Source organism: Lasiodiplodia theobromae (assembly GCF_012971845.1).
Source record: "Lasiodiplodia theobromae strain AM2As chromosome Unknown scaffold_48, whole genome shotgun sequence".
Taxonomy (NCBI): Eukaryota; Fungi; Ascomycota; class Dothideomycetes; order Botryosphaeriales; family Botryosphaeriaceae; genus Lasiodiplodia; species Lasiodiplodia theobromae.
Window position 1 is genome coordinate 129,226 of NW_023336528.1, and position 14,647 is coordinate 143,872.

Sequence of the window (14,647 nt, forward strand, 5' to 3'; positions counted from 1 at the left end):
CCTCTGTGATGTGCTGCTTGGACGTTCCATTTCACGTCTTTCTGGAGCTTATAAAATACTTCGGGATACTATTCCTCGGAATTCGATTGGCAGAAGTACTTGACTTCCGAGGGGTCAGTTGGGGGCCATTCTCAAGGTCTCGACCGGTCCCTACCGAGTGTCCGTGCTTCTGCATGTGTGCTGCGGGAAGTTACGAATACGAGGTGCAGGAGTACGGCATAGAACTTATACATTACATTTACCGTGCTCTCTTGGCTAGTCGTTACAAATTGTGAGAGCCCCACTGTGTCTTGATACACAGTTGTTGTCTCCCAAACCTTTAGCTAAAGTCCTCACTAATAGACCAGTAATTTAAAGCGTCCTCATGTAGAGGGAAGTACCAGTCAAGAGAGCGACAGTAATGAGAGTGAAATAGTGTTCAACTCTATGAAGAAAATAATTCTCTCCAATCACGATTCTGTTTCACGGCTCGTTGATTGGCGAAGCGCTCGAGACCATTTGAGAGGATGTCTTCAACATCATCATCATCCAAACCATTTCGTTGCAGATTCTGATTTCAACATGGGGAGTGGTGATAACATACATTCCCATGAATCTAAGAACATTTCACTATATCTAGCGCACTCTCAGGTAGTCCTGAGATTTCCCGCGATTGAATCTTGTCGTGGGCTCTAGCTCATGTAAGCACTCCGGTGCCAGCCCCTCGGTCTGCAACGCCAAGTTGGGGTGCAGAGTGAAGGCTCATACTTCCTTCCACTGCCAGGTGTCAGGTGAGGACACGGTTGGCTCGGCCAGAATCTCCACTGCGGCGTAAACTACGTGAAGAGGTTCAGTATCAAGCTCTGGCTGGCCCCTGTGCAGGCAGGACAAGCAGACCACGATCTACACAAAGATGAAACAGTCACTGAAGTGAGTGCTGGAAATGAGATTGGCAGCTGAGATTATTCAGGCTCATACCTTGAGCTGGCTGGAAGATGTTTCTTCGACGACGCGTCCCTGACGGATGCTGTCTTGAGACCTATGCATCCACGCTGCATGCACAAAAACGATCATGAATGGGATCACTGAGATAGGACGCGGATATGGAGGAATACTAGCTTACAGAATACTGAACAAGAAGGGAAAACATACAACGCAACTGCAAGTTGCGTGGTCAGCACGCCTTGTCTTTCAGTTGGGACATCCGATCTATAATCTTCCCACACGAGTCCTTCTCGTGGAAGGAGCTCACTCGTACGATCTTCTTGGGAGGGAGATTCGTAAATGCATAGAAAGCTTTCGCAAAAAGCGTAGCCTGACTGACAGGAGGTGGCGTGAGGATTTCCAAAGAGTGGTTTGTAAAGGACAAGTCCGAAAGGACGTATCTTGAGGACATGATTTGTGCCGAAGTTCTATACATTGCACACTCCGGATCGTGCAGAGTTGCCCCAACCATTTTATACGACCATGATATTTCTCTTACGCTACTCCGGGCTCAGGAGCTGCCGATCAACATGTGATTCGGAATAAGCAGGTGGGTCGTAAGCCGATTCACGCTTACTAGTCTGCTGATTTGCTGTGGATATTACACTTAATCACCCCACATGTAATATCATGTAAGTGAAGGTTCATGCCGAGTGGCACAGCATGTCAGCAATCCTTGAAAACTTCAGCCGTTATGATTGTCTTAAGAAGGTTCTCTCGAGGCTTTGGCAAAGCCAGTCTACCTGACTCGGCATCAAAATTCCGTCCAAAATGTTACCTTTGGTTGCGTTAGTTGCGCTTGGCACATTTTCAATCTACTATTTTGTCCTCTATCCTTTCTTTCTCTCCCCACTCGCCAAGATTCCAAATGCTCACTGGAGCGCGCCGGTCTCTTCGTTCTGGGTCCTACGCCTTCGCTATCGGTATAGAGAGAAACAAGTGTTGCACGAAGCTCATCAGAGACTCGGGCCTGTGGTCCGAGTCGGGCCGCAAGATTTGAGTGTCAGTTCTTACGACGATGGTGTCCGTGTCATCTATGGAGGCGGATTTGACAAACCTGGCTACTTCGATTTCTACAAATACTTTGGGTACGTAAGCGCACGTAGAAATGATGATTGAATTGCCACTCACTGCATGTTGTAGCGAACCCAACGCATTTTGTAGCCTTCTCAAAAGGGACCACGCCGTTTATCGCCGACGCGTGTCCAGCGTCTACTCAAAAAGTGCACTTTACAACTCAGAGCATTTGATGGACATCACTAAGAAGTTACTGGGCGCGACTTTCCTTCCTATGATCCAGGGTTATGCCGACTCATCCTCCTCTGTAGATATGCTGACGATGACATATGCCCTCTGTCTGGATTGGGTTGATTCGTTCATCTTTGGCTATTCAAGCATCAACAAACTACTTCGACCAGATGGCAATGACGTCAACATCTTCCTCAAGTACTACGAGGAACGATATTCCAAAGAGGCCTTTTGGCTGCAGGAGCTCCCAGCATTGTCGAAGCTGGTCACCAAGCTGGGCTTCTCCATCATTCCGAAAGAAGGAAAAGAGGCTACTCGATGGCTCGAGGATTGGCTGCAGCAGATGTGCGACAGAGCAGATGCGGCCATGGAAAAGGGTGATCTCCTCGATGCTGCCAACGTACCCATTGTATACCAGCAGGTGAAGCAAGCAGTGAACAGAGACTGCTCCGATGACAGCGAGACCACAAGGAAGCGCAAGATTGCCAGTGAGCTTTTCGATCACATGTGTAAGCTGCTCCAACCATCCAAAAAGAGAAAAAAAAGTCCGCAGAGATTGATACTGACCACTCTCATAGCAAGCGCCCGTGAAGTCTTAGGTACGAAAACTTTCCCAGCAGGAGAAAAATAACTGACGTGCCCCGTAGGACTGGTCTTGGGATACGCAATCTTCTACCTCTCGGGCAAGCCAGAAGTGCAGTCGAAGTTACGGGAGGAGCTCCTCGGCTTGAGCTCGCCGATCACTGCGGGTACTAGCGAGTCTCAGCTACCAACACCGTCTTCCCTCGATGATCTACCGTACCTTGATGCTGTTATAAAGGAATCGCTCCGAATGCGCCCAACAAGCACTCCGTTGCCGCGCGTAACGCCCACAGACAAAGCAGTCACGCTTGGTGGATTCGAGAACATCCCGCCGGGAACGCGGGTCAATACCTTCCAATGGTTCGTGCACCGTGATCCCAGGGCGTGGTCGAATGTGGACGAGTGGATCCCTGAGAGATGGCTTTCCGGCAACGATGGATCAGATTCCGGAGTCCTGTGGCCCTTCGTTACGGGTTCAAGGATGTGCTTAGGATCACATCTTGCTGGATACAGTAAGTCTCTCCATTGCGCTTTAAGAAATATGTATGGTACTAAGTCGTCCCTTCAACTTTCCAGTCATGAGGTATACCTTAGCTGCGATCTACACAAACTTTACTACAAGTGTCGATCCCAGGTATACGTCTAGGCATGAAGAGCCCGGATCGTTAGAGGATCACTTGATGATTAAATTTCACTTAACTATATAGTCTTATCGTTCGTGCGTTTAGACTTGGACATAGCTACGGGGAAAGACTTAAAGTCGCTAGGCAAGAGTATCTAAAACCAGAGAATAGGTGATGGGGCACAGAAGCGAGGAGCACGATTGTGGATTCGTGGTAGTCGGGTCGATTTATCTATTCTCCAACTCGTACAGTAGTCGAATTCAGCCAATCCATTCCTCAGTCCCCATTAGTCTTGAAAATTTAACGGCATCCAGCAAACACTCGACTATTGAAATCACAATGGTGTTCATACCGTCATTTCCTTCAAGCCTGAAGCGAGAATTCCGCTTCATGTTCCATGGTGAAAAGCAAACGGTCTTAAATTTTAGTTAAACTAAATCACTACTTTTGTAAGTAATCGTAATAGATAAGAATGAGGATCGATAAGGCCGGCGCTCGGAATGGTACTTGGGTTTCGGGATTTTCGGTATTCACACGTTACTTATTACGGCGAAACTGCGATCATGGCTTCAGCCTCCACCTCGATTAAGAAGTCCTCCGATGCAAGGGCTGTGACGCCTAGAAGTGTGCTCGGGGGTTTGTGCGGCTTCTGCGAGCCGTCGTTGGTGAAGAAATTTGTGATTGTATCCACGAGCACCTCCCGCATCCACAGCTCGAAGTTGACCACGTAGATGGTGATCTTGGTAATATCTCGTGGCGTTACACGGCCTAAGGATAGGCAGGCCGCGACATTCGCAAACGCGTTCTTGGCCTGCTCGTGGAAAGACGAAGGAATAGAGGTTGACGAGCCGACAGCCGAGGTGCCAACCTGACCAGCCGTGCGTAGTATGCGCACGGTTGGATTGTTCGGAGGCACAGAAACCATAGATAAGTCCGAATACGCTCCCCATATTAGTGTTACCCTAACCGCCGACGCATAAGCTTGATTCGAAAAAGTAGCCAGCCCGATTAGAGACTAGATAATTGGAGAGCGGGCTGTTTATAATAGTGCCCGTGAAGGAAGACGTAGAAGGAAAGAGTAGAACAGGAGAGAGAGCCTTTAGACCGTTTATTCGCTCTTGAACGGCACTCGAACTGCCAACCCTACTTGAGAGCCGATATCTTCTATTCTCTAGAAATCTGCTTATAGACTTGCAATTACCCCCTTTGTTACGGCGCAGCCTCTACAGGTTGAAGAAGTGGGGAGACAGAAAACTCGGGCGGAAGGGTGCGCTTGCGGGTATGCAGTGGCATTGCTAGCTACAAGGAGACTAAGCTGGAGAGAAAAGCAATAGACAAAAGACGAGGGCAGTGCGGGTAATATACAACTGCGCACTGGACGCTTTCCAGATTTAGCAACATGTTCTGGCACCTTCTCATTCCCCTCCACTGGCTGCCTGCCGCAGGAACCATCCAAGGCATCACACGGGTCCAACCCCTGACACACGGGCGTCCTAAGGGATCATGGATTGGTCGCAGAAGCCATAGTTATCCTGAAGCTCCATTGCAATCAGCGGGATCGCCCTTTTGCTCGTCCCACCAGCAGTTGTGAATTTTTCCGTCGTTTGGGCAAGCCTGTGACTGAGCACAAGCTACAGAGGGGGTCCCATCTTTGAACTGGCAACTGCCATAGTATAGGCCGTCGAAGAAGCAAGTTCCATCTTTCTAAAACATAGATCAGTTTATTAAAGCATTGGTGCAGTAAGATTTAGGAAGACGAACAGCAACGGCTACCGCCGCGTAACAGGCGACGAAGGTTATAAAAATCTTGAGCGACATCTTTCTGGGCGATTAGATTGGACTAAGAGGTAAATGATAGAAATTGGTTTCCCGTGGATCCAGCGTGCGTTTTTATAGACGATTCTTTTCACATATTACTCGTATCCCATCTATTTTTAGCTACTAATCCTTAGACATCTCAGTTTTACGAAAATTCTATCAGAATACTAGGTAGAAATTTAGACTTCTTCTAACCTAACTTAGTCTAAGGCTAAGAGGTCTCATCTTAAGTTTAATATATATACTTTCTTAGGTTATATCTAGAGTACTAATAGAGATAGCCGAGTCAGACGGAAATTATTATTTATTTTATTCATAGAAATTAAAATCTTTTAGCCATGGTTAGCCCGTCAGGACTGGAAATACCGGCGGCATCCGGAATTATCGAAATACACCATGTAGAAAAGGAAGGGCTGGGGGACAGCTGCAACCATGCATGATGACAGAGAGAGACAACTGGGTGGAAAAGTCTCTCCATCGTGGAAAAGCACAGTCTCTTATGCGCTGTAGTCCTTTCTTTGGATGACCTGAGCAGTTCGCAGCCGCTCTTCCATACCCTCGGGGTACAGGTTCAAAAACTCGACAAGTTATTCCACACGTTGTACGAAACCACATGACTATAATCCCACCAGATTACGTATATAACTTTGCACGCTGGGAATAACTGTTAAAACAACGAAGAGAACCCCAAAGACGCTCATCGACAGTGAACTCAACGCCGCAGCCCGGCGATCCTTGTCCAACAGCATGGCTGTGGCGATAGCAGAGGAGTTCGCCCCAAGCACCACACCAGTAGTTACGTAGTCATCTGTCAACAGCCCGTCAGCGTCCTTCATGTGTCGAATGAAGCTGGCTATTACATACCTTTCGGGATGCGCAGCAAGCGCAATATGGTTGGCCCAAAGATGGGGCCGGAGATGCCACTCACCACCGCGATGGGCGAGATGGCAGACGTGTCGCCGCCGAGATTCTCTACCGACAGCTGCGCTAGCGCAAGAGTCACGCTGCGGGGAGCCATGGCGACACTCCGCGTTGCAGAGATGCCGAGAGCGAAGCAGACGGGTGGGTACCCGAACAGCGACGGCATTGTCAGTGCCACCACTGGACCCAGGATTGCGAGAAAGTACCGACGCAGGTCGTTCCGGTGCTGGAACATGGGCATTGCGAGTGACACGATGCTGGCATCGAGTAGGCTCGAGAGGATGTCCCCTGCGCCGGGTAGTGGGAGTCCCGCAGTGCCGCGGAAGTATTGCAAATAGTTCGAGTCGATCTTGTACAAGCTGAGCCCGTCCTCCAAGCTCATGTTTTGTGTTAAAGCAATGACCCAGATTCCGAGAACGCTGAAGAGTGCGGTGATGATCACAGGATGAGCGACTCGCCGAATCTTGGACGGGATTGAATTCGCGCCGAAGAACATCAGCACGTTGAAGGAGAGGAAGATTGGCATCGTGTAGCCAGTGGAATAGTAGACAGGGATACCGATGAAGATAAAAAGGCAAAGGTAGGTGCCTATGTCGATGTACTTTGGGATGGCATCCGCCAACCTCTTTGTAGCAACGAGAACAGCCGACGGCTCATTGGGAGATGATGTTCGAGAATCAATGTCCGACGGCCTCTCCGAGCATGGAAGGCCTGTCTCTGGTTTTCCGGAAGAGGACCCCTCGGCACTGGCATCTTGCGACGTGTCTGAAGAACTATGGTAGATGAATGAGCAACGGTTGATTGAAGATGTGCGATTAATGGATGGGTTACTGACCTCGTTCCAGGGGCTTGTGATGGAAGGCCTTTGGATAAATGAAACTTCCGAAGCAGGAATTGAATAGCTCGTGATGCGTATGCCGTCAGAGCCAACTGTAGGATGTACCCAATGATGAATACCCCAATCAAGACTCCAATCTCCGTACCGCCGATCATCTGGCTCAGTGGAAGAAGGATGAAGCTGGGTGTGAAGTAGAGGTTCATGGTTCGGAGTGCGAATCCGCTCGGAACATCTACCACTTTCAGCATCTGCTCCATCTGACTGTGATTCAACATGAACTCTGCCAGAATCAAGACAAGGAAAAGGATCAGAAGACAGGCAACGCTGGCTGGGAATGAAACGGTTCCAAGGCCGATGAGAGCATCGAGGGCCAATACAAAATACAACATGATGACTACACCGAGCGGTACGAGAATCCATGACCGGAATAGCGCTTCGCATGAAGGCTTCAAGGCCTGGGATAATTATCAGCGGCTTGAATTGCATGGACACATTATCAAAAAGACTGCAAACCATCTCGAAAGCCTTCCGCACCTGAGGAGATGCATTCGTTCGATCTGCTCCCATCGTGGAATAGAGTGATAAATGGGACAACGGTAACTTGTTGCACTCGAAAGCCAGTGATGCACCGGAAACAAGAAATACCCAAGCTTCGTGGCCGTGTTGATATCACAGCCAAACACAGGGAATTAGCATGTGTCTCTCTGGATGTCATCCCATTCTGACGCAATTGGTGTACACGCTTGACGACTACATGCCGAGTTTCAATCCCGTCCATCAAAATTCTAGTCCCGAGCTCCGTCACTCTATTGCGCAGTCATGCTTGCGTGGATAGTTTGTACAAAGGAGACCAGGGGTTTCTGGCGATAAAGTATGTTCCACTTGGGGATTCATGCTCATACAATTGCTTTGATTGGCGGAAATTTCTACTTTCCATGAGAAAACAAGTTTGTGCTATCGTACCGCTACAAACCCACATATACTACGGTGGAGAGCTTACGACAACAGTATAAGGTGCCTTCTTGGCGCAGCGGAATGCCAACGCGAAAGCCGTTACAGGGGAGCTAAGTTTGTTCTAGTAGTCTGATAGGTCAGAGTAAGGGATTTAGGTTCATTCTGATAGGAGAATAGATTAGGATTTGCGGCTTTTGCTGGAAAAGAAACTTTGGTTTAGGCGTCGGACGCGTAACCGTTGCAGGGAATTCCGATCGGCGATGGCGGCGCGGCAAACCCCTTGTATAGATACCCGATATTGCGGGAGAGCCGACAAACCCCGGCAATCTGATCCACTCGAGATCGTTCAAGCTCTCAGCGAGCGGCTAACCGAGCGATCTTCCGCTCCCGCCTCCACAAACGGGAATGCTCCACAGTGGAACACTCGCCTGAATTAGGCTTTCCGTGTATCAGAAGCTTGTCAATGGCCGAGAGTAGTGGACCTGACCCATCGTATCATGCACACGGGTACACTTATTCTCCGTGCTGTGCCCGTATCTTTCTTGGCGTTAGTAGGCGGCTGCCGAACTCGTCTGTACACGCAAGCACACCTCCAACTGGTTGGAGGTGGCTGGGATATAGTAAGGCAACCCACGAACACTGCCAGGGTCACTTGGCATATTCCGCCCACAAATGATGCAATAAAGGTTCCACTAGCCACAGGCCTTCAAGGGAATGTAGTCTTACCCGACTCTCGTGACGTGGCGATTATCGCTGATCTTCAAGATAATGGGAAGGAGTGTCTTTGATATCGGCCCCACGTAGTCAGAACAAAGAGTATGTGGACCATCGGATGCAAGTTTCACAGGAAGACAATACACGCGTCCTCGAGGGTTGATGATGCCACATGCTGTGGATTGGGCGGCATTGCTTATCAGAGATGGGCAAAGCAGCAAGCCAGAAGAGATAGGAGACTTCTCTACCTGAGTATCCGAAGACAGACCTCTGACCAGCAAACCATCAAGACTTGTTGACATCGAAAAATGGCGGAGCAAATTGCGAAGCCGACTATGGCATCCCCATTGCCAGCCGTTACACATCTCTTTGGTTTGTTTGACCTCTCACCAGTCAGAACTCAATAGCTTGCTGATTTTCCCTTCTCCAAAAAAGCGGGTGGAGCGGCAGGCATCATGGAAGCCTGTCTTTGCCATCCTTTAGACACAGTCAAAGTGAGGATGCAGCTGCTGCGCAAAGACGCTACTTCTGGGGTAAGATAGAATGCCCCAAATACCACACCCTTCCCGAAGCTAACCATCTCGAAGACTAACAGGCTCGGGATTGGCAGTACATTCTCCCGCATAGTCCGTTCGGAAGGCCTGTTTGCACTGTACAAAGGCTTTGATGCCGTGTTGATCGGAATGGGACCAAAGATGGCGGTTCGCTTCGCCTCGTTTGAAGCCTACAAGACATCACTGCAGTCTCTCTCCGGTGAGCTCAACCGAACAGCCATCTTCGCAGCCGGTCTTGGTGCGGGTGTCACTGAGGCGATCTTGGTCGTCAGTCCCATGGAGGTCGTCAAGATCAGACTGCAGGGCCAGAACAGCGTTCCGGGCATCGGAGGGGCTGCGGCATTGCCGCAGTACCGAAACGCCCTTCACGCGGCCGTGTCTGTTGCATGGCATGAGGGCATCGGTGCCCTATACCAAGGCGTGGCTCTCACGGCACTTCGCCAGGGGACCAACCAAGCGGCAAACTTCAGCGTTTACACTGCGTTGAAAGCCAGACTCGCGCAGTATCAACCCTCGGGCAGGGACCCTCCAAGCTATCAGACGGCGGCAATTGGACTAATCTCGGGTGCTGTTGGCCCTCTTTGCAACGCACCAATTGACACGATCAAAACTCACATGCAAAACTCCGTCAGGATTTCAGGCGAGAGCGGGCTACAGAAGGGAATGTTCATTACAATGGAGCTTCTTCAGAGGGAGGGACTGCGTGCATTCTACAAGGGAATTACTCCACGAGTCATCAGGGTGGCGCCTGGACAGGCTGTCACCTTTACTGTGTATGAATTCGTGAAGAAGCAGCTGGAGTGACGGCGAGCACTTTCAGCACAGTTGTTTTCGGGACTTTTTCCTATAGTAGATACGCAATACACAGATTCTTTCACATTTACAGAGAATTAATTTCTTTTCCTTTCCAAGGAAGTGATATTCTATCTCAGATGATCAAAACGATAGACACCTCCACGCACCAGGAGGCAAATCCCGATTGTAGCGAGTCCCACTCGATCTGCTGCATATAGGCCGGCATGATACCGTGATATGGATTGAGATTGAATCGACGCGCGTCGTTCAGGTCCACAGCTTCCGTGTACATGCATGCAGCTCCGGTGAAACCAGCTGCTGTACATTTACTTTGCCCTGCTACGCATCCATGCAGCTATCGGTAGGTCCGTCGGGAATTCTGAGAAAGTTGTAGTCATGTCAGGCTTCCGACCTTCCAAAATACACGCAAGCACTCATGCGCCGCGTCAGTGCTGCCGATCAATGACCAGGCTGAACCTTGGGCAATGAGTGCATCCACGGGCCGTGTCCCGTACTTGCCAAGACACGGCATGCGGTCTGAACTTTAAAGAGCACGCCAATTGCCGGCCCAAGCCCATCAATCCACTCCAGAGTTCACCACTTCATCTCAACTTGTTTCTCACAGACCTCTTTTGATCATGGGCCACGAAGCTATCATCAACGGCACGAAGTCCAAGGAAGTATTCGACCCACAACTCAATCACCAAGTGTCAGAGGACGAGAGAAAGGCAATCATTGACATGTACCTCGAAGACGCCGCATTCGCTGCCGATGTGAAGGCGACGAAAGATTGGTGGAGCTCTCCCCGGTGGTCGTCAACGAAGCGACCATACACGGCCGAGGAGATTTGCTCAAAGAGAGGGAACCTCAAGATCGAGTATCCAAGCAATGCCATGAGCAAAAAGCTTTGGGAAATCCTCGAGGAGCGCTGGATGGTGAGATCCCCATTCTCCCGCAGTACACTGTGTTCACCGCTGAGCACCACAGAACAAAACCGTCAGCTTCACCTTCGGCTGCATGGACCCGGTGCAGGTGACGCAGATGGCAAAGTACCTCGACACGGTCTACGTCTCTGGCTGGCAGTGCTCCGCAACTGCCTCCTCCACCAACGAGCCCGGTCCCGACCTCGCCGACTACCCAATGGTCAGCCCTCCACACCCCTTCCCCCTACCCACTCACTAACCCACCCACCCAACCCAGGACACCGTCCCCCGCAAAGTCGACCACCTCTTCAAAGCCCAACTCTTCCACGACCGCAAGCAGCGCCAAGCCCGCCTCACCACCTGTCCCCCCTCCGCGCGCAGCTCCGCCGCCCCCAACACCGACTTCCTCCGCCCCATCATCGCCGACGCCGACACGGGCCACGGCGGCATCACCGCGACGATGAAGCTGACCAAGCTCTTCATCGAGGCCGGCGCGGCGGGCATCCACGTCGAGGACCAGGCTGCCGGCACGAAGAAGTGCGGGCACATGGGCGGGAAAGTCATGGTGCCGGTGCGCGAGCACGTGAATCGGCTGGTTGCGTGCCGGGCGCAGGCGGATGTGATGGGGACGGAGTTGGTGGTGGTGGGGAGGACGGATGCGGAGGCTGCGACGCTGATTACGTCGACGGTTGATAGGCGGGATCATGAGTTTGTGTTGGGGGCGACGAAGGAGGGGTTGGAGCCGTTGGTGGATGTGTTGCAGGCGGCGGCGGCGGTGGGGAGGGAGGGGGGTGTGGGTGCGGGGGTGGATCTGGCGGCTGTTGAGGAGCGGTGGTTGGAGGAGGCGGAGTTGAAGATGTTTCATGAGGCGGTTGTTGCTGCGATTCGGGGTGGCTCGTACGCTGACAAGGATGAGTTGGTTGACCAGTATCTGCAGTCCGCTAGGGGGAAGTCGAACCAAGAATGCCGCGCTCTGGCAAAGGGGCTGCTGGGCCAGGACGTCTATTTTGACTGGGAAGCACCTCGAACGCTAGAAGGGTACTATCGGTACCAGGGAGGATGCGAGTGTGCCATTGCCAGGGCTGTTGAGTTCGCCCCTTATTCTGGTAAGTTACAAATTACAATACCGCATTCATCCTTAATCGATGACCAGAGCTGACATATCTGGTAGATCTCATGTGGATGGAATCGAGAACGCCCGAGTACACGCAGGCGAAGCAGTTTGCCGATGGGGTGCATGCTTTTTGGCCTTCTCAGAAGCTTGCCTACAATCTTTCTCCTTCGTTCAATTGGAAGCGGTCCATGCGTTCAGAGGAGCAAGAGACTTACATCCACCGGCTGGGGCAGTTAGGCTACTGCTGGCAGTTTGTCACCCTTGCGGGGCTGCACTCCACCGCTTTGATTACGGATGAATTTGCTCGGGAATTTGCTGCTCGCGGCATGCGCGCTTATGGAGAGATGATTCAAGAGCCTGAATTGGAAAGAGGATGTGAGGTTGTGCGTCACCAGAAATGGAGTGGGGCTAACTACATTGATTCGATTCTGAAGATGGTGTCTGGTGGCATCACCAGCACTGCGGCTATGGGAAGGGGCGTTACTGAGATTCAATTCACGTAGATACTCCCGGGGAGAATTTGAAGCATAGATCTATGGAAACGGCAAATTGATACAGAGATAGGAACACCCGTCACGCACAACCGCACGTAAATTGCCATGTCCTCCGAATCAGTTTACTAGCAATTTGTTTCGCGCGTCTCAATAATCTTTATTGTCATTCTTTCCTTTCACCTCGCTTAAAGACGCGTTTAGCAAACCGTTTCCAGCCCGGAGGTTTCTCATATACTTTACTCTCGTACTCCGCATCATGCGTACCTAGTCCAGCATCAGACTCATTGCCACTTCCGTATTCCGTGTTGGTCGAGTCCGGTAGAGCATCAGACTCAAGGTCAGGATCGTATTCGCTGAGTGCGTGTGACCCGTCCTCTATGCCGAAGTATTGCCTCCAAGCTGCAAGCCATTGCTCGTTTTCGCGCCATCGAGCATCATCCTTAGGAAAACTCCTCAATGCATTTTCAAACTCGACCACCACCTCTTTAGCTTTTTGGGGCTGTTCGAAGTCGACGTAGAGACCCGGAAGACAACGTAGTGATCTCAGACGGCTAGGGTAAGCCGAATGAAGCACGACTCTCTCATTTTTTGCAACGTGCTCAAATAGTTGCAGAGCTTCTTCTGGCCTAGCCGTGTGAAAATAAGCAAGCCCAAGCATGTGCTCCGAACTTAGCCGTTCTGGGGAGCCCTCCGGCAGCGTCCTCTGTCGTACTTGAACAACGTGTTCAAGCAATTCAACACTCTTTTTTACTTGACCATGCTTGAAATACGCACACCCAAGGTCATACTCCGAACTTAGCCGGTCTGAAGAGTCCTCTGGCAGCGTCCTCTGTCGTACTTGAACAACGTGTTCAAGCAATTCAACACTCTTTTTTACTTGACCATGCTTGAAATACGCACGCCCAAGCTCATGCTGGGATAATAGCTGGTCTCGAAAACTGTCTGAGAGTGTCATTTGTCGTATTTGAACAACGTGTTCAAGCAATTCAACACCCTTTTCTACTTGACCATTCTTGAGATACGCGCGCCCAAGTGCGTGCTGTGATGATAGCCGGTCTGAGGAGCTCTCTGGAAGCGTCTTCTGCCGTATTTGAACAACGTGTTCAAACAATTCAATGGCCCTTTCTACTTGACCATTCTTGAGATACGCGCGCCCAAGTGTCTGCTGTGTTGATAAGTAAGCTTCATGATCAGCAGGGTATAGACCCTTCTTAATCGAAACAAAACTTTCAAGCTGCGTGATTGCTTTTGCGGTCTCTCCGCTCCTCATATACGCTGTGGCAAGCCCACATTTAGATTCAAGAAGGTCTATCTCGCGGGATGATGTTGCTTCTTGAAGCTGAATTATTCGCTTCCATAAATAGATGCTTGCTGAGTGTTTTTTGAGGCGCGACCAAGTCGAGGCCATGAATTGGTAAAACGGTAGCAAATCGATGCTTTCTGGTCTGGATGGCTCTGCATTGGTGGACTTAAAAAGCTCAAGCAGAAAAGACTCTTGCTCTCGATGAAGTAAAAACACCTCAAGTAATGACAAGAGAGCGTAGTACATTTCGAAATGCTCAACAGCCCATAGGCATTGGGGCTTACATGACCCTCTGTTTTCCAAGAAGGAAGTAATGTGAGATTGAAGTTGCCTGTTGTGGAGTTCCCATATTTTGCAGTACCAGGAATGACGATTTTGTAGATCGCTTTTCGCAGAGAGGGCGAAAATTGAGCCAGTCATTAACCAAGCTTTAGTCTTCTTCCTCTGATCTAGTCGATCCTTAGCCCAGAAATGTACGAGCGGGTGCATTGACACTAGCGTGACCCCACCCATACTGGCTTGCTTGATAAATGAAAGAGCCTCCAAACAGTACAGCCCGTTTTGAAGCCGTAAAGGTGAATTTAGCCAATCTGACAGAAATTCTGGTAGGAGATTGGCAATACCAGGTGTTATTATATCCCCTTTATTGCTGTATTTATTTGTCTCCGCGAAGATGAATATTTTAGAGGCATGTTCAAAGACCAACGTGGGAAAGCCGCTGTGATGGAACATCGCAAATATTCCTAGCAAACACAGCGCGTCCCTCGCGTCGGTTTTCTCGTCGGATTCAAGAGTGTGGGCGG

The 14,647-nt window shown here is 50.4% G+C and overlaps 4 protein-coding genes across 4 annotated transcripts; 3 read left to right on the top strand and 1 right to left on the bottom strand.

Moving 5' to 3' along the window:
• Positions 1 to 1,831: 1,831 nt before the first annotated feature.
• LTHEOB_11398 (Cytochrome P450) lies at positions 1,832 to 3,462 on the top strand (the record flags this gene model as incomplete). Its single annotated transcript, XM_035508149.1, has 6 exons — positions 1,832 to 1,886; positions 1,958 to 2,051; positions 2,107 to 2,720; positions 2,790 to 2,810; positions 2,859 to 3,305; positions 3,428 to 3,462. The coding sequence occupies 6 exons, from the start codon at positions 1,832 to 1,834 to the stop codon at positions 3,460 to 3,462; spliced, it is 1,266 nt and encodes a 421-aa protein (XP_035366475.1).
• Positions 3,463 to 5,851: 2,389 nt separating this feature from the next.
• On the bottom strand, positions 5,852 to 7,196 carry LTHEOB_11399 (uncharacterized protein; the record flags this gene model as incomplete). The annotated part of the gene is made up of 3 exons (XM_035508150.1): positions 5,852 to 6,042; positions 6,099 to 6,928; positions 6,991 to 7,196. 3 exons carry the CDS (start codon positions 7,194 to 7,196, stop codon positions 5,852 to 5,854), a joined length of 1,227 nt encoding a protein of 408 aa, XP_035366476.1.
• A 1,965-nt stretch (positions 7,197 to 9,161) lies between these two features.
• Positions 9,162 to 10,019, top strand: LTHEOB_11400 (Succinate fumarate mitochondrial transporter; the record flags this gene model as incomplete). Its single annotated transcript, XM_035508153.1, has 2 exons — positions 9,162 to 9,194; positions 9,249 to 10,019. 2 exons carry the CDS (start codon positions 9,162 to 9,164, stop codon positions 10,017 to 10,019), a joined length of 804 nt encoding a protein of 267 aa, XP_035366477.1.
• Positions 10,020 to 10,648: 629 nt separating this feature from the next.
• LTHEOB_11401 (Isocitrate lyase protein) lies at positions 10,649 to 12,550 on the top strand (the record flags this gene model as incomplete). The annotated part of the gene is made up of 4 exons (XM_035508154.1): positions 10,649 to 10,945; positions 10,998 to 11,153; positions 11,211 to 12,039; positions 12,105 to 12,550. The coding sequence occupies 4 exons, from the start codon at positions 10,649 to 10,651 to the stop codon at positions 12,548 to 12,550; spliced, it is 1,728 nt and encodes a 575-aa protein (XP_035366478.1).
• Positions 12,551 to 14,647: the final 2,097 nt, after the last annotated feature.